Source organism: Mytilus californianus, unplaced genomic scaffold, assembly GCF_021869535.1.
Source record: "Mytilus californianus isolate M0D057914Y unplaced genomic scaffold, xbMytCali1.0.p SCAF_8, whole genome shotgun sequence".
Classification (NCBI taxonomy): domain Eukaryota; kingdom Metazoa; phylum Mollusca; class Bivalvia; order Mytilida; family Mytilidae; genus Mytilus; species Mytilus californianus.
In genome coordinates this window covers 16,216,164-16,242,465 of record NW_026262734.1, presented here as the reverse complement: position 1 = coordinate 16,242,465, position 26,302 = coordinate 16,216,164, and the positions used below count along the sequence as shown (strand labels likewise).

The following is a 26,302-nucleotide window of genomic DNA, read 5'->3' as shown; positions in this document are numbered from 1 at the left end:
GGATTTGCTAAGTATTGCGCAACAGCACAGTGTATTGCAGAACAGCAAGAAATTTTCTATTGAATATAAATTAATAAATTTCAAGTTCTTTGACTACATTTATTCTGAGTCAGAAACTTATAATGTGTCAAATATTTAATTACAATCCAAATTCAGACCGGTATCAAGCTTGAATATTGTGTCCATTTTTGCCCCAACTGTTCAGGGTTGGACCTCTGTGGTCGTATCCAGCTGCGCTCAGCGAAGCAGTTTATTTAATCATTCCATACACCAAATATAGTTGACCTATTGCTTATAGTATCTGAGAAACACCCTTGACCACAAAAACTACACCTTGATCACTGATACATGAAATGAGGCCAAGGTCAGGTAAACCCTGTCTGACAGACATGAAGACCATGCCAGGATATAAACCCAACTATAGTTATCATATTACTCAAAATGAGCGAGAAAATTCACTTAATAAAAAAACACACTCACTGAACCCTGAGTTCAAGGACAAAAGACATGTACAGGACAAAAACTTCATAACAAACGGTATCTGTATACAAGGTACTTCTGCCTTCTGAAATATAAAGCTTTATACAAATAGTTTACGCTGCTGCGGCACTAGCATGCCTTTTCTCACATTCTATGACTTTTGTTGTCGGCAAGACAATAAACCGTAAAAGAGAGAAAAATATAAATCTCAAAAAGTCATTCATGACCATTAACAGCAATGCATCATTCTACAATATAAGACTACACCCCTGAAACAGGACAACCAAAAAACAATTATTAAATAAAGTAAGATCAAAACAATAGATTTTGTTATGATTGAACACTAACAGAAGTGACTCACTTTTGTCCTAAAACAAAATATATTCATTTGTTTCAAGAAACAAATCCAACATGTAACCCAAACAGTAAAATAAAGATAAACATCAAAATTATATTTTTATTTACATATAAATGTATATTAAACAAGAGCTCTCTGTAAGTTCTAAGGAACACAATATAAAATTTAAACAATCATCCGTGACAATCACACTAGTAATACAAAGTCAGTATGACAACTACAATAACACAGACATCATTTGGTTAAAGGAAAATATTTCCCTTCTCTGTATACATTAATGCCTCCCTTGAGGATTACAAAATGTGATCCATATTTTAATATTTTTTTTAATATTACTAGCTGCCAACAATATAACTGTAAAATGAATGCCCAAATACATAAAATTTTTAAAGTCATCCTACAAAGAAGAAAATATAAGATAGGTTTGTCATAAATACCCATACATTTTCATGTAAGATTTAAACAGAACACCATGTACACCTTTTTTAATATAACAGAAAATTCGCTGACTTGGCACAAATGAAATGTATGTTACTAATTTTAATTTTTCATGATGAAATAATGGGGTAAACTAAACACCAAAAAGGGGGAAAAAAATTCAGGTATTGGTACCTATATGTTCATGTTATTGTCAATCATATGTTATGATCCTGCAATTTCAGTCTGCACATTTTTGTGTCATTTAAAAAGCAGAGACATCATAAGTTTATCAAAACTGTCAGCCATGACTTAATAAATAAAATTTAAGTCGTTTTCATAAATAACAACAAACAATAAGTATATCATCACAGTATGGCATTATTTCCTAGTTGGTTTTTTAAAGCTGTTACTTATATTTATGACCATAAAGATTTCAAAATATATTTCTTATATTTATGACCATAAAAATTTCAAAATATATTTCTTAATTGTGACTTTTCACATTTTCCCATAAAGATATAACACTAGTTACTTGATAACTTAGATAAACCAGTGAAAAATGTGACAAAATAGATACAATACTACAACATATTTAAAAGCACAGGTGAAATCACTCACCAGTTAAAAATTGAAATAATAAGCAATCACTCACAATTAGTCAAAAATCATCATTAAATGGTAATTTTCATCCTATGGTTCAGTCATATTTGAATACTTGTAGATGTTGTAGTTTTCAAGAAAAAAGGCAAAAACTAAAAAATTAGTCCAGAATCATAATTTAAGGGCAATAACTCCTGAGCATTTTTGTCCACAATAAATGCATTTACTCTTATGTTCTATTCTAACCATGGTGGCCATGTTGGTTGAGTGACAGAAACAAACAAAATAACTTTTTACTAGATACTCTAAGGATTATTCAGTTAAATTTTTCGGTTGAAATTAATCCTGTGGTTTCTGAGGAGTGTAAAAGTTTACGACTAGTATGGACACCGATGATGACAGATGCTGAGTGATGGAAATAAATCACATAGCCATTTGATCCAAATGAGGTAAAACAAATATATAATAATGAGCAGTAAATTTCAAACTATAATTATACAGTCCTACAGAGATTATCATCAACAACACTTAGGAAACACAAAATTTTCAAATAAATCTGTCACTCCAATTATAATTTTGTTAGTTGATAATTACCACATGTTTGTTATCTTGATAAAAGGTGGAAATTATTGCATGAATAAAACAGATATAATCATTGATAGACTATCTATCCATATACTTATTAATTACACCCTTTCTGTTCAAAGGGAAATAACTCAAAATAAATAAATCATATTATAAGTATCACTTTTGCTTCTGAAAGGTCTACAACTCAACAACGAGAACAGTTAAAATCATGAAAATTGAACTTGACCTTCATTTAGTCACAGGAAACAACATATCTAAATTTGAAAAGATTTCATCAAAGCGTTTTCATGTTAATGAACGAACACTGTTTGGCAGCCACCCCCATACATCCCCAAATCAATAACCGATTTTTCCTTCGAAAATCCGGTTATTCAGTCGATTGATTTCATTCAGATCTAACAAAATTCTACCTAAGTGTAAAATCATAAGCCATTTGTTAAGGTTATATTCAAATCTAAAAGCTATTTGAGTCATATAGAAAAGTGTTAAACCAGTCTTCAGATTTTAATCAAATCTAGATATATCTCTTCCATACATTAAAGTTTTAAGCCAGTCTATGGGAACCTGCATCCTTAGTCTCCAACTTCCTAACCTTGTTAAATAGGCTGATCTCCATACTATCCATGATGTGAAACCTAGGAACAAAACATATTGTCATAACATTTCTAGTATTTCTTTTTCAAAGCTATAAGTGCACAAACATTAGAAGACGAAACAAAAATAGTCCTTAATCATAAAATACAATGGAGTGTTTGTTCCAGATTTTTTTTTTATGTAAAATGTATTCATCAACAATTGCTTTCTGTGTATTTGGTATCCTGGCTATTATCATTACTATGCTTATCCCTTTAATTTGATATTCACTTTTCTCTAATTTATACTTTCTCCTGAACGGTTGATTATATTTTTACAAACAACATGTGGTTAGCTTGATTTCATTACTTTTTAGTCAAAATTCAATCATTCTTTCTTACCACTGATCTCACTATTGGTATGTCACAAAAAGGTGACCATTCCTGATTAAATATATATGTTACATAAAAAGAAGACACTCTTTTGCATATCATTGAAAAAGAAAGATAAAATTGTCCTGAATATAGTCTGAAAGTCAGAAGAGAATACTGTATCTCATGTGACACAATATTTCTCCACTCCCAACAGTTAAATTTTTTAACTATTTAACAGTCTCCAGAAGAGAATTATTGTATCACAATTTGTTAAAACTTATATTTCTATCATAGATATTTGATACTTTAGCAGAAAATAAAGGAAATATAATAAAGCATGATACACCTGTCACCCCTTTTGCTCATCTTTATGCTTTAAATGAATATATATGATCAACTAGAAATACTGTGAACACTGCTCAAATAGACAACCCCCCCCCCCCCCCCCCCAAGAAAAAAAAAATTAAAAAAAGACATGAACACACAGTGGTACCCAATGACACAAAACATGAATAATTTGGCACTAAGGCTACCTCAAGTTTAACTAAGTTTGTGGCCTCAAATTTTGAACGAATAAAATTGTGTGAAAAATGGATAGTTTTTGAAGATTTTTCAACGAATAAAGTTCTATAACTCCACAATGTCATAAAATGTTATAAAAAGACAAAAGGGAGCTAATTTCAATAGATATAAACAAGTCACTAAAATTTCATGAAAACTGCTAAAAGCGTTTTTGAGTAATTGTCCAAAAACGGGCAAATCCCCCCTTTTTTATGAATAAAGTCCTGATACTCCAAAATTTAAAATCAGAATTTTTATTAAATCAAAAGTGATCTTATGTCAATAGATATAAACAATTCACCAAAGTTTCATGAAAATTGGTGAAAGAATTTTCGAGTTATTGTCTGAAGTGTTGACGACAGACAGACAACAGTATACCATAATACATCCTGTAAACAAGCGTGAAAAAGCGACTAACATACAGCAAGTAACTAGCAAACATTAATGCATACAGAAGCGCTTCAATTACAAATAGTGAAATTTAATCCGAAAAAACACCTACCCTTTGTACAATTGCTAATGAATTTATATACCTTGCATTTTGATTTGTTTTACATCTGTAAGGGCCTGATATTTCCCAATATAAGCCAGCATGCCCATGCTCTGGAATTCAAATGGTTCAGCAAATTCTTTACCATGATTTAACATCTTAGCTAAGTATCTGCCTTCTCTTTCTGCTACCTAAAATAATAAACACTAATGGTCATGTACATATTTAGAAATGAACTACATAATTCAATCTTCTTTTTGACCTGACTTAACTGAATTTACCTCAAACGTATTCAATAAGTTTTTGTAATTGTTTAAAGGACTTTGCTGGAACAGCCAGTGTATCAAATATAGAAATGAAAAGAAAATGATAAATAAAAACAATATGAAATTATACATATAAGGGATCATAGATTTATTCTTATGAGGAAGCTCCGAGCATGCTCGGAGGATGCTCGGAGCTTTTTAGTAGGCTCTTCTCAGCAGTTTATGTGACAATAATTATCATGATCCATTAAGATGTCAATCAAATCTACACCACTTCTATAATAAAGAAAGTAAAGCATTATAGAGGAAGCTCAATTAACACCTGTGTAAACATCTGGTCTATTTAAATACATTTTGCATGAAATTTTACAAAACTATAAAATAGATTAAAAATTCTTCAACAGTACTGTGTAATGCTTGGGAATAAATCTCCACAAAAAGTAAAAGTGATTCAAATAATTACTTATCATATTTAATAATAATTCCTTATTTTATATTAAAAAAAACTCTCAAATTTTATAATTAGATGATATGACTTAAATATAGTTTATATTATATAATATGATACATAAAAGTTATCAAGACACAAACAACAGTCAGGGGGTGATACTGAACAAGTTATTTTTTTTAGTTACTTATATATAGGTATTTTTGTTTTTAAAAATTATTTGATAACTCAATAGTTATTTTAAATGTCAAAAGAAGAATAGACTAAATGTAGATTTTAAGAATTTTTATATCATTTCATTAAATACAATTAAGTTTTGTCCAATTTGAGATGAGTATAGAGAGGTTACTTTAAAAATAATGACAAAAATATTACTTTTATAAATTATTTTATACATCTTTGAAAGACTTAGTACTTACAATTTTTTAAGGAACATATGTAATTGTTTTTTATTAAGATTACAAATTATAAATAACTTCAAGTCTTGATTAAATCACAAAATTCCATCTATTTATATCTGTCTATCTCTAAGATTTTAAGGGAAAATGATATTTTGATAGCCCCAAGAGACCAATCTTTGACCAAGAAGTGTGGCATCAGAAAGGCAATTAGTGTTTCAGGAGGATTTAAATAGTTTTATATTTTAGGAGGAAAACAAACCAGATGTCTGTTAAAATTTGTTAAAGCTAGTAAAACCTGTATGAATGAACCTATAAAAATAATATTAACAGAAGTTACTTATATTCATGATATAGAAGTAATATTTGAAACAGCCTCGTTTTCAACATAACTTGTATAGGTAATTTTGAAAATTACTTGTTTAATTAATGGCTCTAACTAAACAATGGTAATATGTTTTTTTTTATAAAATAGCAAACTTAGTTCTTTTATAGAAAATATGACTACTTTGGGAAAAGTTGAGGGGGTAATACCACCACTGTTTTCCCTCTAGTACGTCTCTCTTTAATTGGCAATTTTATAAATTGTGCGGATTTGGCTTTGTTTTAAATAAAGAAATACTTGGCATGAGTAAAGTTTGATCCTGTCCTGTACTTTAGTGAAAATCAAACATAAAATTGTGTTTCCCTTATCAGTCTTTGGTATTTAAAAAAAAATGTGCAGAATTTATCTATGTTTTAAATAAAGAATTACTTGACATGAGTAAAGTTTTATCCTGTCCTGTACTATAGTAACAATACAACATAACTTTTCAGTGCATATAAAAAAGTAAACATCACCAGAAGTTAACAAATCAAATTCTCTCCCCCTTTTTTTACCTGTTTACAAGCTTTAGTAGCCATGTCCCCTAAAATTTTCAAAATATTTATAGAATACCAAATAATTTTTTTTTTATTGCTTTGAAACACCCAAGATATATGTTTACGTCTCAAAAACACTTTTCTGAAATGAAATGGAGGGTTAATTTCCAACAACTATCAAATTAAATGCAATATAAAAAAAAATCAACCCTTTTTCGCATGAAACTGAATGTACTATGTTTTGGTAGTATGGTTATAAATCAATAACCATAGTTTGCGTCTTTGATGACTTTTGTAGTATAAATGTAAAATATATTTATATTTTAAATATCAATTTTGATTATTTTTTTTTGTATTGAAAAAGAATGATAATTATTTTTAAAACATTTTCTTTCTGTGAGGACTTGATAATCCTTCCAAGCATTGTACAGTACTATTAAAGAATTTCTCATCTATTTTACAGTTTTGTAAAATTTCATGCAAAATGGATTTAAATAGATCAGATGCTTACACAGGTGTTAATTGAGCTTCCTCTATAATGCTCTACTTTCCTTATTATAGAAGTGCTATAGATTTGATTGACCTTTTAATGGATCATGATAATTATTGTCACTTAAACTGCTGAGAAGAGCCTACTTAAAAAGCTCAGAGCATCCTCCGAGCATGCTCGGAGCTTCCTCGTAAGAATAAATCTATGATCCCTAAACAACCCCACCCTAAAAAATATGCTTTAAAAAACACCAAATATTTCTCTTGACTGTCACATTACACTAAAAATTTTCAAATTTCAACCTGTTAGCTTTCTTGCTTGAAATATCATTTAAGTTAACCAGTATTGAATAATTCAGAATTTCTGTCAATTGCTTCAAGAGCAGATCTACCAAGAGACCAGTTATCTAGATCACTTGTGCATGTTATTTTGTAACATGTACCAGGTATATTGTATGACAGTCAAACTGGAAAAATTATTTAAAAAATATGAATTTACTTTACTACAAATGTAATAATATCAATCTCTTTGCTTGGTCAATAAGATAGTTATCAAAGGTACCAGGATTATAATTTAATACGCCAGACGAGCGTTTCGTCTACATAAGACTCATCAGTGACACTCAGATCAAAATAGTTATAAAGCCAAACAAGTACAAAGTTGAAGAGCGTTGAGGACCCAAAATTCCAAAAAAGTTGTGCCAAATACCGCTAAGGTAATCTATTCCTGGGATAAGAAAATCCTTATTTTTCTGAAAAATTCAAAGTTTTGTAACAGGAAATTTATAAAAATGACTATATAAATGATATTCATGTCAACACAGAAGCGCTGACTAGAATATACAACACTACCTGAGCAGTACATGGTAATGGCATGTCTTGTATATCAGCACAATCTCCTATTGCAAATACACTCTTACTGTCATCTCCTAAAACATGCAGGTATTTATCTGTCAATATCTGAAATGAAAACAAATTCTGATGAACGGGTGTGCTATTTAAGAAATAATTCTTTCATGTCATACTCTATGCTCATTTTAAAATGGGTAGGCACCATATTTGTCAATATCTTTAAAGTTAGGTGTAAAATGTTGATAATTATAATCCCTTCACATGTTAAAATGAGCATGACATGAAATAAAAAATTTGAATTTAACAGGAAAAATCCGAAATTTTGTACCTCGAAGTGGACCTACAAGCCATGTTCGAAATGAATCCCTTTAAATTTGATGAAAAAAAAAACGTTCAAGAAAACCAATCTTTCATAAATAAAAAGTGTTTAAATCATGTAGACTTACTTTGAGAACAATATTGTTTTATTTTCTAGCCAGCAACACGAACAGAAATATCCATTTTGATCTCAGCATTGTTCATAATACAATTTGCGTTGCAAAGCAAAAGAAGATCATCATATTAGAACTTATGGTTTTAATATCACCCAAATTGCCCATCAGTAGAGTTATTAACATGCCTATACTCATGACATCATACTAACCCAGTTTAAAAGGGATGGAGTTGAGTTAAAAAAAAAATGTCAATAGGCCAGTCCCTACTTAATGGTTCCCTTTATTTATATTGTAATGTATTTTGTTGTTGTTAGGAAAATTTTGGGTGTTGATGGAAACTTTTGAGTGTTGATGGAAACTTTTGGGTGTGGATGGCAGATCTTTGATTATCTATGTTAAATCTATCTACAATGTTTTTAACTTGAGACCATTTAGAGCTTGACATATTGTTATGCTCTGGTCAATAGCCTCATGTCATGAACTAAAACTTGCATTTTTCACTATATAGTAGTGGCCTCCGTTCCACACTTCTCCATGCAGATGTCCCTGGATACGCCTAATACAGAATTTTTATGAAAGGAGTGGTTTACCTGAACTTAAATCTATTAAAAGATGCTCTTTAATTGATGTATCATATTCATTTACAGGTGCATTTGTCCAAATTCGTCTCTGTTCATTGCTACTTTCACTTTTGGGCGCCATTCTGTATGTTGTGCGTTTCTTGTGTATTACATCATTTGTGGGCAGAGCCAAAGTATAAATAGCAGGTTTGCATGCACTGAGTAGTCTTTTCACCTCAATGCAGAACGTTCGCCGTTTTAAATTGTAGAAAACAATCATATTGCACCAAGCAAAATTATTTGCTGTGCGCAAACTAGATTTTCTTGCACCGAGTGCTAGTTGGAATCATTATAAAGCTTTTAGGGACAAATGCACCTTTATTTATTATAAGATATATCTCTTTTCATGTGTTTTATGAACCACTGTATTTGTTGTATTGCTTAAGCAGAAATAATACAATTTATGAACTCCAATATGGTTTTTATTATTACTTCCTTCACCAAAGGCCCACATAAGTAACGACAGGTATCCTGACTCGAAAACCCCAAAACGTTACAATATCACATAGAAACCTGTTTATTGTTATAGACTGTATGGAGATCTCTAGATGTCTTTTTAGTTGTAGTCTGCATGGAGATCTCTAGATGTCTTTTTAGTTGTAGACTGCATGGAGATCTCTAGATGTCTTTTTAGTTCTAGACTGCATGGAGATCTCTAGATGTCTTTTTAGTTGTAGACAGCATGGAGATCTCTAGATGTCTTTTTAGTTGTAGACAGCATGGAGATCTCTAGATGTCTTTTTAGTTGTAGACAGCATGGAGATCTCTAGATGTCTTTTTAGTTGTAGACAGCATGGAGATCTCTAGATGTCTTTTTAGTTGTAGACTGCATGGAGATCTCTAGATGTCTTTTTATTTGTAGACAGCATGGAGATCTCTAGATGTCTTTTTATTTGTCCTTGGGTTGCTGTCTCAATGATGTATATCCAAATCTTATTGTATTCATATATCCAAGTCTCACATTCTATTGATAACTATAAGTATTTACCTGTCCTTGTTTATTTTTTTTCAGATCTAAATCACTGACAAACTGTCGGGGAGCTATACCGCCACTCCATACAACCATTCCACATGGTATTGTCTCTCCATTACTTAATATAACACAATCTTTTTTCACCTCTAAAACAAAATGTACTGACTAAAATTCTTATTGAATCAAAACTTAATTATGTATGTATCTTAAAGCAGCATTTGGTGCAAAATTATGTCCACATACTTTTTTTTTTCATACTTTATTGAAAATTTTAACATTTTTTAGTTAGATACAGAAAGTACTGGCTGGTTCCTTATCCTGGCCACACTAAACATTAGTAGTATATATTTATTAGAACTAGCTAGTAATTGTTAGTGATCTAAATTATGAAATACACATCACTATATTATTATGTATCCATTATTTCCATAGTATTATGCCCACCTTAATAACTCAAACTTTCAAACATATTCATAACATACTAAATCATATATCCAATTTACAAAGGTTCCATAGGAAACAATAAACAATGCATGGAATTGTTATAAAGAATCCTGTTTCATGTTGACATGACCTCTGAAAATTGCTGACTGTCATGTGAACCTCAGATAAATATAAATTTGAATAGACAGACTGCCAGGTTTTTTTTGGTGATTTTTGTAATGTACTAAAACATTAATGTAACACGTGATATTCATTGACGATAACTCAGTATTACCTGTTACTATTGATTTGACCAGTTGAAACCTGTCTCTTTCTTTGATCTTTTTCTCTGCATATTTCCTTAGACTTTCATCAAACGATGCGAGGATCTGATTAGATTCTACGAGGGTTACATTTACATGATGTTTCTTCTGCTTATACAGACGGGAAATATCCTAGAAAACATGCAGTGTTCAAATAAAAACTTTTGCAAAGTTTGTAATCTTAAAAATAACTCATGAATAAATGGTGGATAAGCCTTGTATAATGTAATAGTAGTACCATACATTTAGAGTAACCTGAGTCACATAATTCAAGATTTCAGTCTACTCATGACCTTATCTGACTCCTATCCAATTTTAACATTTGCTGATAAAGATCAAGATTTCAAGTTTATATCATATGTCCATGATCATGTAACCTCTTTACTTTACCTGTTCTACAAAGTCATAAAGCTCTGCACCAAACTCCACACCGGTTGGTCCCCCTCCTACAATGACTGTATGTAATAGCCTATTTGCTTCTGATTCTTCTATTCCTGGCTGTACCGACAATTCAAAATTCTTTAATATTCTGTTCCTTATTCTCCTGGCATCTGCTACTTCCTATATTTAAGAAAAGATAAAATAAAAAGATTTTAATCCATCCAAAAATAGTCATTGAGAAAAATAAAATATTTTGTAGTCAGAAAAATTTATTATTTTCGCAGATTCAACAAGATCTTTATAAGAAACTAAGGTTTCAACTCCCTCAGGCAAAGTTGACCAAAGATTGATTTGGCTATTATTTTTAGTTCCTTTTTGGTCATACAGCTCTTCAACTGTTTCGGTTCTTACACATCCTTGGCTTTCAAACATTTGCCATTGTGTGTTCCTGATGAATTTTCATTTTTTGTTTTATATTAAAGTTATAAGTAATTTTTAGATGAATTTCGTATATATGGGACAATAAAACCATTACTGTGTAATAAGTGGCACAATCTACTCTGTACAGCTGAAATGGCTGATCTGTAACGGGTGAGTTAAGTAAAGTGCAGATTACTTGTATTTAATTAGATAATTTTCAATGGCATTTTCAAACAGAGTGTAACTGGTGAGTTGAATGTATGGTCAGACAGGTTAACATGATGGACTGGTTATAAATCAATCTTACCTTGAGAAAGAAGGAATGTTCCTGAACACCAGGCACGTTAAATCTTACCTTGAGAAAGAAGGAGTGTTCCTGAACGCCAGGCACGTTAAATCTTACCTTGAGAAAGAAGGAATGTTCCTGAACGCCAGGCACGTTAAATCTTACCTTGAGAAAGAAGGAGTGTTCCTGAACGCCAGGCACGTTAAATCTTACCTTGAGAAAGAAGGAATGTTCCTGAACGCCAGGCACGTTAAATCTTACCTTGAGAAAGAAGGAATGTTCCTGAACGCCAGGCACGTTAAATCTTACCTTGAGAAAGAAGGAATGTTCCTGAACGCCAGGCACGTTAAATCTTACCTTGAGAAAGAAGGAATGTTCCTGAACGCCAGGCACGTTAAATCTTACCTTGAGAAAGAAGGAATGTTCCTGAACGCCAGGCACGTTAAATCTTACCTTGAGAAAGAAGGAATGTTCCTGAACGCCAGGCTCGTTAAATCTTACCTTGAGAAAGAAGGAATGTTCCTGAACGCCAGGCACGTTAAATCTTACCTTGAGAAAGAAGGAATGTTCCTGAACGCCAGGCACGTTAAATCTTACCTTGAGAAAGAAGGAATGTTCCTGAACGCCAGGCACGTTAAATCTTACCTTGAGAAAGAAGGAATGTTCCTGAACGCCAGGCACGTTAAATCTTACCTTGAGAAAGAAGGAATGTTCCTGAACGCCAGGCACGTTAAATCTTACCTTGAGAAAGAAGGAATGTTCCTGAACACCAGGCACGTTAAATCTTACCTTGAGAAAGAAGGAATGTTCCTGAACACCAGACACGTTAAATCTTACCTTGAGAAAGAAGGAGTGTTCCTGAACACCAGGCACGTTAAATCTTACCTTGAGAAAGAAGGAGTGTTCCTGAACACCAGACACGTTAAATCTTACCTTGAGAAAGAAGGAGTGTTCCTGAACACCAGGCACGTTAAATCTTACCTTGAGAAATAAGGAATGTTCCTGAACACCAGGCACGTTAAATCTTACCTTGAGAAAGAAGGAGTGTTCTTGAACGCCAGGCACGTTAAATCTAACCTTGAGAAATAAGGAATGTTCCTGAACACCAGGCACGTTAAATCTTACCTTGAGAAAGAAGGAATGTTCCTGAACACGACACGTTAAATCTTACCTTGAGAAAGAAGGAGTGTTCTTGAACACCAGGCACGTTAAATCTTACCTTGAGAAATAAGGAATGTTCCTCAACACCAGGCACGTTAAATCTTACCTTGAGAAAGAAGGAATGTTCCTGAACACCAGGCACGTTAAATCTTACCTTGAGAAAGAAGGAATGTTCCTGAACACCAGGCACGTTAAATCTTACCTTGAGAAATAAGGAATGTTCCTGAACACCAGGCACGTTAAATCTTACCTTGAGAAAGAAGGAATGTTCCTGAACGCCAGGCACGTTAAATCTTACCTTGAGAAAGAAGGAATGTTCCTGAACGCCAGGCACGTTAAATCTTACCTTGAGAAAGAAGGAATGTTCCTGAACACCAGGCACGTTAAATCTTACCTTGAGAAAGAGGGAATGTTCCTGAACGCCAGGCACGTTAAATCTTACCTTGAGAAAGAAGGAATGTTCCTGAACGCCAGGCACGTTAAACGTATTACTCAAAGCTCCTACACCAATCAACAGTTTATCAAAGTCTATTGTATATTTCAGCTCAGATTTCAATACACTCTCACAATGTATTTTTTTGTTTTCAATATCTAGTTTTGTAGCAAATGATAAGTGGAAATGATCCGGCTGCCGAAATATTGTGTTCCTAACAGGTTCTATGACAGATCTGCAATTATAACATGATATGAACTAGATCAACAGAAGACAACTGTGAATTTAATCAACTTTACATTCTTATTGTGTATTAAATCCATTAAATTGATTTTAAAGCTTCAAAACAGGTAATACATTACAAGATATAATAAGTCTAAGTTTATAACTTGAGCTTTTTATTGTGATACAATCATGATCATGATGATGTATCTTTAGCTATAGACTAACCCATCATTCACATTGTGAGAAAATAATGAGTTCAGATAGATTTTCATGAGTTCAGGACTCATCTTTGTGAAAACCCTGCTGATGCATGTTGTGAATTATCAGTCACTATTATTGCTATTTATCATCTTGAAGTTATCTAGGTCATCATTGATAAATAAAAAAATTCTGTATTATCATTGTGTCTAAGCACCTGGAGCTTGTACAAAAGTAGGTTCAAATGTATTCTGTATTTATATACATTTTTTTATAAACTTTTGTGATTCTTCTATCAAATTGTTTTTTTCAGTTAACATTTCTAAGATACTGGTATTATTGATCTTGTTCTATTTTACAATTTATACTCATAAGTTATTTGTGGCAAGCAGCTTTTGGGAATTTCATTGCATTTATAATTAGTGAAACAAACATTTAAATGTTCAACGAAATACAAATTTCCTGTAGCCTTGTATGCAGAATATTTTGTTGAAGTGTCAACCTACTACTGTAATTGTTGAAGTGTCCACCTACTACTGTAATTGTTGAAGTGTCAGCCTACTACTGTAATTATTGAAGTGTCAACCTACTACTGTAATTGTTAAAGTGTCCACCTACTACATTTGTACTGTAATTGTATTTTAATGGTATAAATATCGATAATATATACATGATATATATGGTTATCTCCCTTCTCACAAATTAGTTGTTTACTATCAAACTTTAAGGTCAAGTTAGAGTAAATGGACTATGTCACAGTAAAATTTTGCATACAACTTTGGCTCGTTGAACTTTAACTGAAAAGCAAAAAACTAATGCATTTATCTCTTTTATCATCTGAAATATTACTGATTGAATTCTTTCAAAATAGGTGCACATTTGTATAGAAAGCACATAAAATCTGCAAAAAACCTTCTTAAATTTTTGTTTTAATGAATGATAGGGTCACTCACTTCGTTTTTACAGTATACATCATTCAAAGGGGTGTTCTATGTGAAAAAATACTATAAAACTTCGAAATAATCGTAACATCATCGCGTTGCAGGCAATAAAACATTAATTTTAGACATTTTTCAGTACCAACTACATGTAGGTAACAGATTGATTATTAGACAAAAAACAAAGTCGGTGACCATATGATTACTTTATATCATTAAAACAGAAATTTATGTATCAACAACATATCGTTTTTTAAGAAAAACCTATGTATTAGAAATTAGAGATTTGATGATTTTAAGACAAATTTAAGAAGGTTTTTTGCAGATTTTGTGTGCTTTCTGTACAAGTGTTCACCTATCTTGAAATAATTCAATCAGTAATATTTCAGATAATAAAAGAGATAAATGCATTTTTTTTCTCGATTTTCAGTTATAGTTCAACATGCCAAAAGTGTATGCAAAATTTTAGAAAAATCTGTGACAAAACCCATTGTAACTGTTGACCTTAAGACATTGTCAAAACATACCTAAATTCTAGAGTCCCAACAGTTGTACTACATAACAATGGTGTAAACAGGAAGTGGTTCCTTGGACTGACAACTATCACATCAAATTTGTTTTTGTCTATTGTCTTCAATACACTGTAACTTCCCCAACCTGTTCCAAGAATAACTAGTCTTTCACGTTTTACTGTCGATGTTGGATTTGTAATGTCATTTATTCTAGCTAAGTTAGTCTTTCCTTTACTTACTAGCAGTCTAATTGCTCTTAAGGCCATTTCGACACAATTCTATTCTTCAATTATTTCAACAATAAGTATAAAGTATTCCTGACACTGTGTGTCACACTAATGTTATGTAAAATGTGCATATACCAAACATTTCAATATCAGATTTGGAAGGATTTCTCCTCTTAATTGTCTACAAATAAAAAAATATATTTTCAATACTTAAGAATACATGTAAATGCATTTACAGCATAGCACACTATTGTTAAAATATTAATCTACTTTATTGTTTAACAGTTTTTAACTTTACGTTTATTTTCTGGGGCATTCAGATTTTCCCCCTTGTAAAAATCTTTGAGTAACTGTATTGCTCGTTCAGCCATCACATTACTTATGCACTGTAATGATGGTCCAAGGGAAGGTAACTCAGCACTATGAACAGGCAAAATGGATCCACATCCACCAAATCTATCGTTAGCACATCCATAAATAATTAAGGGGATTTCCACTTGTCTAAGTGCTCCAGCACACATAATACAGGGTTCAACTGTAACATACAGTACACACTGTCTAAAAACTGCTTTTGAATCCAATTCATTTTCTTCTGAAAATTTCAAAACTTTATCAATGGCAACTATTTCAGCATGTCTTGTGGCATTTTTGGTTTCATTCACTTCGTTCCTGCCTACAGCAATTTCCTTGCCATCATACACTAGCATACATCCTACTGGAACCTCTCCTGATTTTAATGCTTCTTCTGCAAGGTCAAAGGTCTTTTCCATCCAAGCAATATGTTCCGTATCCATTCTATTACTTATGCTGTAAAATTCATGTTTTTTTTTTTTATATCAGATGTACATGTACGTTTTAGAGTATTTACTAAATAATGTGTATGTAAGGCATGGAGGCATAACTTTAAAACACTACAAGAACAAGGATGACCCCAGTGAACCAAACATTTTTCCCTTCATGTTTGAAGCTCTATTCTGGATGAACCTTCTCCAAGAATATCCAAAACTCAAGTTTGGTGTGCCTATGAGGTGTCCTTGTTTTGAATACATCACATTTTGATCATGTACAAACATAGGCAGTACATTTTTATAATATAATAAAAAGAGATCTGTACTAAAAGTTACATGAAAACCTTACATTAACAAATAAAAACAAGGAATTATTTGAATCTGGAATAATTTTGAATTCTGGAAAATTGATAATCAATGTATAATGAAAACTAACCCAACTAAATAGGGTTAGCCAAGCGCGCATGGCTAAGGTTAATTTTACTTTCACCGATATTTCAGTATGAACTTACTGACCCCCCTTAGCCATGCGTGCCTTAGCCATGCACGCATGGCTAACCCTATTTAGTTGGGTTAGTTTTCATCATACATTAATTTCTTATCAATTTTCCAGAATTCAAAATCATTTCAGATTCAAATAATTCCTTGTTTAAACATGAAATAAGGTCAAATTGTCAAGTGACCCCTAACAGACAATTATGTACATGGATTTTATATAAGTGTCAATGCTAATACCTCTGCATACCAAATATCAACTATTAACCTAATCACAAAATTTAAGAAATTGTCAACGCTGCCGCTGGAAACAAGGCAACGACCTTGACGAGAAAAAGTAAAACAAATTCTTAAGTTATCCCTTTTCACTGTGCTTAAACTGCGTAAGTTACCCACAGCCCAAGATGGAGCCGCCTGGCGTCCGTTAGAAACTTCTCTCCTATATAATAACAATACCATGAATACAACACAAATGTTCAGGAAATAAAAAGTTGTATCAACACGATCAATCTTTTAGGAAAACTCATAAACGTAAAAGGTGATTAAATACTACAAAATAAACAATCACAGCACGATTTGCGAAATAACATAGGATGTCCGATAACTTGAAAACAACTTGTCCGTAACTTTTTTCATTATACCAATAGGGATGTCCGATAACTTAAACATGATTTCTGTAACCTTGGACATAATATATTATAGTATAATAGTCCCTGCCGTAACTTTCAAAGAATCGATATTCATGGATGAAATAATTAAACATTATTATAGAGATTGCATCGAACATATAACATGTATAATCAGAAATAAAGTAGATTTCTACTATAATTCTTTTGTGAATACCATGATTTCTGGTATTATACCCAGCTAATAAACTTGACTCTTTTTTTTAATTACATGTGTTATTATTCTCTCTGCCATTATACATCTAGTGACATAGATACCATACTTTATCACTCAATCAGCCAACACAATAGAACAACAAAATTTATTAAGTATTAAGAAAACAATTTTTGGACGAAAAATCAGGACATGCAGCTTATAAATCTCACCACTTCCCACTGCAGATATTACAAATTTCAGATCAAATTACTAAAGGCTTTAAACCATACATTAATAATAATCACCTTTAAGAGAACAAGTTCAGATGTCAATCCTGAGCGGAATACATAGATGAAGCTCATGCAGTCCCTGAAGAAGTTATTATTCTTTGATACCAGATGTTATTGAATCCCTGAGGTCAATGAAATATGTTTAGAAGATTTTAAATCTACCTTAATTGCTGTAATAAACCGGACACCTGTTCAACAATATAGCCTTCCATTTACTCTTAGATGTTGGCAATTTTTTTTCACAGTCTACAATACATAATGCTAGGTATAGTGAAGAGACCATACTTTTTTGACTAACAATTCGGAAATTATTTAAAAGAAAGGGTATCAATTTTGTCCGCGGCTACAAAGGCCAAGGACTCAACAGTGAACAATCTATAAAGCCAGAAGAAAGTAAGATAAATTTCGCCGTACCATCAGATCCCGTTTTATGTAAACACTCTGCAAAGTATACTTTGGATGCTGCTAACCAGGTTTACTGGATTTATCTATCAAAATAGTATCCAAAAATCGGAAATAATTTTTTTTTTAAAATAACAGTAAATCCTTTAAACTCAGGTCTGATTTTTTATATTCTCTTTTCTCTTTGTTATTTTGATGCACATCGTAATAGTATAAAACTAGGCAATAAATAAGTGGTTTGATAGTGTTTATTGTTCTTTAATTTTTGAAATTATCAATCTTACAATTTTGAAAACAAAAGTTACCCACATTGGAAAAGAAAGTAGCAGACATTCTGATTAGTTTTGACCAAAAAGTTTCGGAAATCTTATGCATTTTTTAAAGTTGGCCTTGCGCTAAAGAGAACTCAAAATTAACAAATTTATGGTAATGGTAAGTGATTTCTTTATTCAAGAATCCTATAAATATTTACAGTCAAAACTGCCTTAATGATCACATAGTTTCAGCAGTCACCAGCATGGCCCGAGAACACAGTTATTTCGTAGTGCATTTCTTTTAGACAATAAATTCAAATTAAAAAAATCGCACCTGCTCTATCTCAAAAAGATTTTTACAGTGTAGTGTACTACTATTGGGACAAATAATATCAAAATTATAGAAAAGTCTACCAGCTCTAACTCAAAATATTGACAATTCTATGTTAAGGTTGTCTTAAATTCAGTTTGACAGTTTCAGACATACTAATTTTTGACCTTTTTTACCTAGACCTAATCACTACTTAACATAAAGATTCAGCACCCAAATTTTTTTAACATGTAATTTCATCCCCTTACTTAATATTTCATGCATCAAATATCAAGAAATAAATTGGGAAAGTATATGAAAAAAAATTGCAAGTTATACACTGTTTACACTAGGGACTATATTCGTAGACAACGAAAACCAAAGGACGATAACTGTGTCCTTGGACCTAATAGGACATAACGACTTGACCAAATCTTATGAAACTTTGCATGGACAAAGCTTAGACAATTATAAGATAGTTGGCCAAGTTTCATGGCCATAGGAATTATATTATAGAAACTAGAGCCATTTTAATATTGAAAGTTGGATGTTTAATTTTGACGTTTAAATCAAATGATTTCAACTATCAAGATTTGGGCCTAAAAAATTTAAATATTGCAAACATTTGCTTTTTAAAGGCCCTTAAATATAATATATTATGTATTAAAATCAACTGAACACTCATTTGGTTTATCAGATTTATAACAATTATTCAAAAGTCAAATTTATATGAGCCTGTGCCTGAAAATAGAGATTTTCGAATTAAGGGGGGCCTTATATAAAGATTAATTTTTTTCAACCAATTTGAATTTTTTAAAGTTTTTTAACCTTAAATTATTCTTCCATATATATCTAATGAACTTTAAATGGAAAGAAAAGTTACAAAAAGCATACCACATGAGTATAAAATGGTCTTTGGCCATGTAAGACTTATAATTATTTAGAGTCATTTAGGCCGTAGCACATATTCACATATAAAAATGCATACAGAAGCTATAAGAAATGGAAATTTGTAACTTTTTGCTCTTTTCTATGCTATTATGACATAATACTAGAAGTTTGAATGCAAAAGGACTCTTGAATTTAAACTTTTATGCAGACAGTATGGTCTGATGCACAGTTTTTTAACTTTTCAATGGAAAAGTTTCATGTAATTTTAGTCTCAAATGGCATATATTTGGACCACTTACTATCCTACAGAAGAAACTGAAGGTTGTATATGAAATGAATAAGGTACACTGATCATTGTAAAGTGCTTTTTTATAGAATTAGTGAAATATTTATGATGGACTTCAAATTTTATGTACAAAGCTCTTCACATTTCACACGCATCAAACAGGCCGTTTGACCAGGGCCATAAATACAACACATTTTGCACAATTTTTCTGTGATAATCTACTTTTCTCTAGATTCAGAGTTCACAAATGGTTAATTAAATTTGAATTAAGCATAAAAACACAAATATAAAAACATAAAAACCTGTCACGGAGAAGGTCAGCTTGCCTCTTAGGCATACAAATGGAAATTACTTTAAAATTCTTATTTTAGCCATATAACGCCAAAATGTGACATTTTAACAGAATTTCTATCAAATAAAGATGTAATACCTTTACTTTTATTGAGTTTGACAAATTTAAACCAGCAAACCATTCAGGGAAGTTGCCAAAGTACAGAATCTACATTTACTGAATTCATCTCTTAATAGGACATAAAGACTTGACCAAATCTTATGAAACTTTGCATGGACAAAGCTTAGACAATTATAAGATAGTTGGCCAAGTTTCATGGCCATAGGAATTATATTATAGAAACTAGAGCCATTTTAATATTGAAAGTTGGATGTTTAATTTTGACGTTTAAATCAAATGATTTCAACTATCAAGATTTGGGCCTAAAAAATTTAAATATTGCAAACATTTGCTTTTTAAAGGCCCTTAAATATAATATATTATGTATTAAAATCAACTGAACACTCATTTGGTTTATCAGATTTATAACAATTATTCAAAAGTCAAATTTATATGAGCCTGTGCCTGAAAATAGAGATTTTCGAATTAAGGGGGGCCTTATATAAAGATTAATTTTTTTCAACCAATTTGAATTTTTTAAAGTTTTTTAACCTTAAATTATTCTTCCATATATATCTAATGAACTTTAAATGGAAAGAAAAGTTACAATAGCATACCACATGAGTATAAAATGGTCTTTGGCCATGTAAGACTTATAATTATTTAGAGTCATTTAGGCCGTAGCACATATTCACATATAAAAATGCATACAGAAGCTATAAGAAATGGAAATTTGTAACTTTTTGCTCTTTTCTATGCTATTATGACATAATACTAGAAGTTTGAATGCAAAAGGACTCTTGAATTTAAACTTTTATGCAGACAGTATGGTCTGATGCACAGTTTTTTAACTTTTCAATGGAAAAGTTTCATGTAATTTTAGTCTCAAATGGCATATATTTGGACCACTTTCTATCCTACAGAAGAAACTGAAGGTTGTATATGAAATGAATAAGGTACACTGATCATTGTAAAGTGCTTTTTTATAGAATTAGTGAAATATTTATGATGGACTTCAAATTTTATGTACAAAGCTCTTCACATTTCACACGCATCAAACAGGCCGTTTGACCAGGGCCATAAATACAACACATTTTGCACAATTTTTCTGTGATAATCTACTTTTCTCTAGATTCAGAGTTCACAAATGGTTAATTAAATTTGAATCAAGCATAAAAACACAAATATAAAAACATAAAAACCTGTCAGGGAGAAGGTCAGCTTGCCTCTTAGGCATACAAATGGAAATTACTTTAAAATTCTTATTTTAGCCATATAACGCCAAAATGTGACATTTTAACAGAATTTCTATCAAATAAAGATGTAATACCTTTACTTTTATTGAGTTTGACAAATTTAAACCAGCAAACCATTCAGGGAAGTTGCCAAAGTACAGAATCTACATTTACTGAATTCATCTCTTATAGGACATAAAGACTTGACCAAATCTTATGAAACTTTGCATGGACAAAGCTTAGACAATTATAAGATAGTTGGCCAAGTTTCATGGCCATAGGAATTATATTATAGAAACTAGAGCCATTTTAATATTGAAAGTTGGATGTTTAATTTTGACATTTAAATCAAATGATTTCAACTATCAAGATTTGGGCCTAAAAAATTTAAATATTGCAAACATTTGCTTTTTAAAGGCCCTTAAATATAATATATTATGTATTAAAATCAACTGAACACTCATTTGGTTTATCAGATTTATAACAATTATTCAAAAGTCAAATTTATATGAGCCTGTGCCTGAAAATAGAGATTTTCGAATTAAGGGGGGCCTTATATAAAGATTAATTTTTTTCAACCAATTTGAATTTTTTAAAGTTTTTTAACCTTAAATTATTCTTCCATATATATCTAATGAACTTTAAATGGAAAGAAAAGTTACAATAGCATACCACATGAGTATAAAATGGTCTTTGGCCATGTAAGACTTATAATTATTTAGAGTCATTTAGGCCGTAGCACATATTCACATATAAAAATGCATACAGAAGCTATAAGAAATGGAAATTTGTAACTTTTTGCTCTTTTCTATGCTATTATGACATAATACTAGAAGTTTGAATGCAAAAGGACTCTTGAATTTAAACTTTTATGCAGACAGTATGGTCTGATGCACAGTTTTTTAACTTTTCAATGGAAAAGTTTCATGTAATTTTAGTCTCAAATGGCATATATTTGGACCACTTACTATCCTACAGAAGAAACTGAAGGTTGTATATGAAATGAATAAGGTACACTGATCATTGTAAAGTGCTTTTTTATAGAATTAGTGAAATATTTATGATGGACTTCAAATTTTATGTACAAAGCTCTTCACATTTCACACGCATCAAACAGGCCGTTTGACCAGGGCCATAAATACAACACATTTTGCACAATTTTTCTGTGATAATCTACTTTTCTCTAGATTCAGAGTTCACAAATGGTTAATTAAATTTGAATTAAGCATAAAAACACAAATATAAAAACATAAAAACCTGTCAGGGAGAAGGTCAGCTTGCCTCTTAGGCATACAAATGGAAATTACTTTAAAATTCTTATTTTAGCCATATAACGCCAAAATGTGACATTTTAACAGAATTTCTATCAAATAAAGATGTAATACCTTTACTTTTATTGAGTTTGACAAATTTAAACCAGCAAACCATTCAGGGAAGTTGCCAAAGTACAGAATCTACATTTACTGAATTCATCTCTTAAGGCCCGAGAACACAGTTATTTCGTAGTTCATTTCTTTTAGACAATAAATTCAAATTAAAAAAATCGCACCTGCTCTATCTCAAAAAGATTTTTACAGTGTAGTGTACTACTATTGGGACAAATAATATCAAAATTATAGAAAAGTCTACCAGCTCTAACTCAAAATATTGACAATTCTATGTTAAGGGGGTCTAAAATTCAGTTTGACAGTTTCAGACATACTAATTTTTGACCTTTTTTACCTAGACCTAATCACTACTTAACATAAAGATTCAGCACCCAAATTTTTTTAACATGTAATTTCATCCCCTTACTTAATATTTCATGCATCAAATATCAAGAAATAAATTGGGAAAGTATATGAAAAAAAATTGCAAGTTATACACTGTTTACACTAGGGACTATATTCGTAGACAACGAAAACCAAAGGACGATAACTGTGTCCTTGGACCTATAACAGTCACTTTCAAACCCTCCCAAACTTTTTTTCCATATAATTTAACTTGTTTCAGCGGTCACCTGTCTTTAACGCGGTCAGCGGTCACCTTATTTTTTAACAAAATCGTAATTTCAACTTTTAACAATGGTCATTTTAAGATTTTAAACTACCAAAAATCTTCATACAGAAAAATATATGTTGTAAATATCGAAGTAAAAATTGAATTGAAATCCGTTTGCAACCTAGCTCGCGTAATACAAGATGAATTCGTCAACTCCATGTTTCAACCTTTCAGTTTCCATTGAAAACCGTATCGTCTACTTATTTCTCAAAGAATATTAACATATTTCGAATTTGTCTTCATGTTTACAGAGCCAGAATCCGCCATTTCTTATATTACTGCTCACAAGAACGATAACTCTACCAATTAGAAACACTAAAACAATTTGCCCTGATCCCAGGCACGGGCGATGTTGGAATTGGACTTTTTAAGAACCTCATTTACAGGTCACCTCTCTTGAGCGGTCACTTTTGATACTTACCAAGAGTGACTGCTTAATACAGGTTTGGAGAGTTGTCTCATTGGCACTCATACCACATCTTCTTATATCTATTGAATGTACATACGTGTAGTGCAAGAAAAACATTGCACAAAGTAGGTTTTGTATCAATTATATAATAACGAAGCTCAAACTTAACTTAAACCACAGCCGTTTAAGCACAGTGCTTTTTGAATTCTGAGTCTAGAGCAATTTTCGGATATGACCGCCCAGGATGAGAAAATTGGTCCGCACATTCACCCAATAGGAATAAAAGAACAGTGTTCCAATGTTCCCTGCGTTGCACATATTTTACCTGTCCAAGGGCAAATACTTGGGGTTTTTTTTGGTTCTAAACATTTTATAAATATCTTAGAGAAATAAAGGCTATAGAGCAAATGCAGTTCAATTTCCAATATAATTAATATTTCCAAAGGGCATAACTCTTTTAAAGTTATTTGAATGGCACTAATTTTCAAAGTTGTTGATATAAACCTTTGATATAAATTTGATAAAAATCTGGCAAAAATGGTACATGAGAGTGCTTTCAATGCAATTTTCCATAAAATTAATCTTTGTCCATGAGTAATTGGAAAGATGCCGGGGATGACGAAAGTCCCATTGGTAAACGCAAAAATTTATATTTACCAAAGCATGTATTAAATACTGTGTAGCATGTAGAATTGGGGTCAATACCTAACTGGAAAAATCCAGAGGACAAATCAATTGACGATATATAATTTGGAAAAAAATTGTGAAAATGAGTCTGTGTAAGTTCTTGTAGATTGGGAATAAAATATTTAAACTGTTCGGTTCAAGAATTTAAATATCTAAAATCGCAACAAAATCTATATTGTGATAAGGCTGCATCCTTTTCGTTTTGAAAAGTATCATTTTGTCTTTTTCGTTTAGTTACCAAGACTATTGGACTTGTGATAGGCACATTTTCTTCCTTGCTAATCAGTGCTATGATTCCTTGTTTAAGGAGTTCATCTAAATGGTGCCGCAATACTTCCCTTTTATGTGGCGGGAGTCGATAAGGTTGTTGGTGTTTTGGTTTAACATCAGCTTTAAGATTTATTTTATGTTGTACATAAAACTCTTTAAACTGCATATTTTAGCGAAGAAAAAGAAACCTTTTCATCTAAATTTTTTATATTTTTTGTTTTTATTTTTGGTCACCAAATTTCGCAGTTATTCAATTTAAAACACAGTATCTTAATGAGAACTTTTGATGTGTGTATAAGTACAATTTATTTGCTTATTGATTGGTTTCAGTTTTTTTGTTAATATTCATAATTTTTATATATACAGATTTCATTTACCAGTAAGAAATTTTTAGAAATTTCTAATTTGTGGGCGGTGATGTTATATTTATCTTTTTAATACTGGTTAATGAAAATATAATACAGTGTGTACTGGCTGGTAATTATCACGTATAATATGATTTTGACACGCCTACATAGCTAATGAATATTCATGATTTGATACATGTAGATAAGAACAGCATGTGTAGCCAAAAAACTGGGAGTTGAGTTGTACATTGGTAGCATAACTGTATATATGTAGTTTTGAGAATACAAAATAATTACAAAGATATAGTTTTTAATTTTAATAATCCGAGCGAGTAATACACGGATCTATCACAAGGGGCAGAGTACTTTTAAAAATAATGATCCACACTGAGTTTCCAACTCTTCTGAGACATTGCTTATATAAACCTATGATACAAGTTCCAAAAAAATCTTGCATGAATTGTACACATAAGAGCGCTAACAAAGCAATTTTTACATGTAAAAATATTTCCAAAGGGCATAACTCTGTTGAATTTTCGAACTTGTCCGAGACATTGGTGATATAAACCTATAATATAAGTTTTATAAAAATCTGATAAGAATTGTACATGTGAAAGCGCTAACAAGACAGGACGGACAGACAGACACCCAGTAATGCCACTACTAATGCCGTAATGGTGGTATTTCTATGTCCCCTGCAACTTGTCGCACAGGGGACAATTAAATATTCAAGATGTAAAACCAAATTACATGTTCATTTCATCGATAACTATACCTGCGTGAAGATATTTGGTTAGTCCTCTTTGCAGGTACATAAGAGGATTCCAAGATTTACATTTGTCAGCATGTCAGTGGAAATTTGAAGGAGCCTTGCGTCAGATAACTTTGTTCATTGTCAAAGTATGACTAAAATTATAAATACCTGGAATAAGCGTGTTTCTTATAAGTTATGTTTTACTCTATTAAACGATTTTGTAACTGTGTCCAAAATCCGATAGAAGACGTCAGCGTAAATAAATTCCCGGCAAAGGAATATAACGTCCTGGATTTTGACTTTGAAAATTCAGGAAGTG

At 31.5% G+C, this 26,302-nt stretch overlaps 2 protein-coding genes across 26 annotated transcripts; both read right to left on the bottom strand.

Annotated features, from left to right (window-relative positions):
* Positions 1–923: 923 nt before the first annotated feature.
* Positions 924–26,289, bottom strand: LOC127711334 (uncharacterized). 25 transcript variants are annotated; one of them, XM_052217336.1, is made up of 11 exons: positions 26,152–26,289; positions 15,101–15,493; positions 13,265–13,447; positions 12,120–12,162; positions 11,736–11,783; positions 10,922–11,092; positions 10,504–10,663; positions 9,801–9,931; positions 7,759–7,866; positions 4,488–4,635; positions 924–3,081 (listed from the first exon to the last, which is right to left on the bottom strand). In XM_052217336.1, the coding sequence occupies exons 2-11, from the start codon at positions 15,349–15,351 to the stop codon at positions 2,951–2,953; spliced, it is 1,374 nt and encodes a 457-aa protein (XP_052073296.1). In that variant the 5' UTR covers positions 15,352–15,493; positions 26,152–26,289; the 3' UTR covers positions 924–2,950. The 25 variants fall into 25 exon arrangements, with proteins under 25 accessions (XP_052073296.1, XP_052073297.1, XP_052073298.1 ...); XM_052217337.1 differs by lacking the exon at positions 26,152–26,289 and adding an exon at positions 26,005–26,047; XM_052217338.1 differs by lacking the exons at positions 11,736–11,783; positions 12,120–12,162 and having other exon boundaries at positions 13,222–13,447.
* On the bottom strand, positions 15,583–16,101 carry LOC127711344 (tRNA-specific adenosine deaminase 2-like). Its single transcript, XM_052217374.1, has one exon. The coding sequence runs from the start codon at positions 16,080–16,082 to the stop codon at positions 15,591–15,593; it is 492 nt and encodes a 163-aa protein (XP_052073334.1). The 5' UTR covers positions 16,083–16,101; the 3' UTR covers positions 15,583–15,590.
* Positions 26,290–26,302: the final 13 nt, after the last annotated feature.

What these genes read in the sequence shown, in the direction of transcription:
- LOC127711334 (XM_052217336.1), bottom strand. Translation starts at nt 15,351, where the DNA reads ATGGCCTTAAGAGCAATTAGACTGCTAGTAAGTAAAGGAAAGACTAAC. An exon ending in GGTCAAATCAATAGTAACAG is followed by an intron (nt 9,932 to 10,503) that starts GTAATACTGAGT and finishes ATTTTGTTTTAG; the next exon opens with AGGTGAAAAAAGATTGTGTT. An exon ending in AAAAAAATAAACAAGGACAG is followed by an intron (nt 7,867 to 9,800) that starts GTAAATACTTAT and finishes TTTTCATTTCAG; the next exon opens with ATATTGACAGATAAATACCT.
- LOC127711344 (XM_052217374.1), bottom strand. Translation starts at nt 16,082, where the DNA reads ATGGAAAAGACCTTTGACCTTGCAGAAGAAGCATTAAAATCAGGAGAG.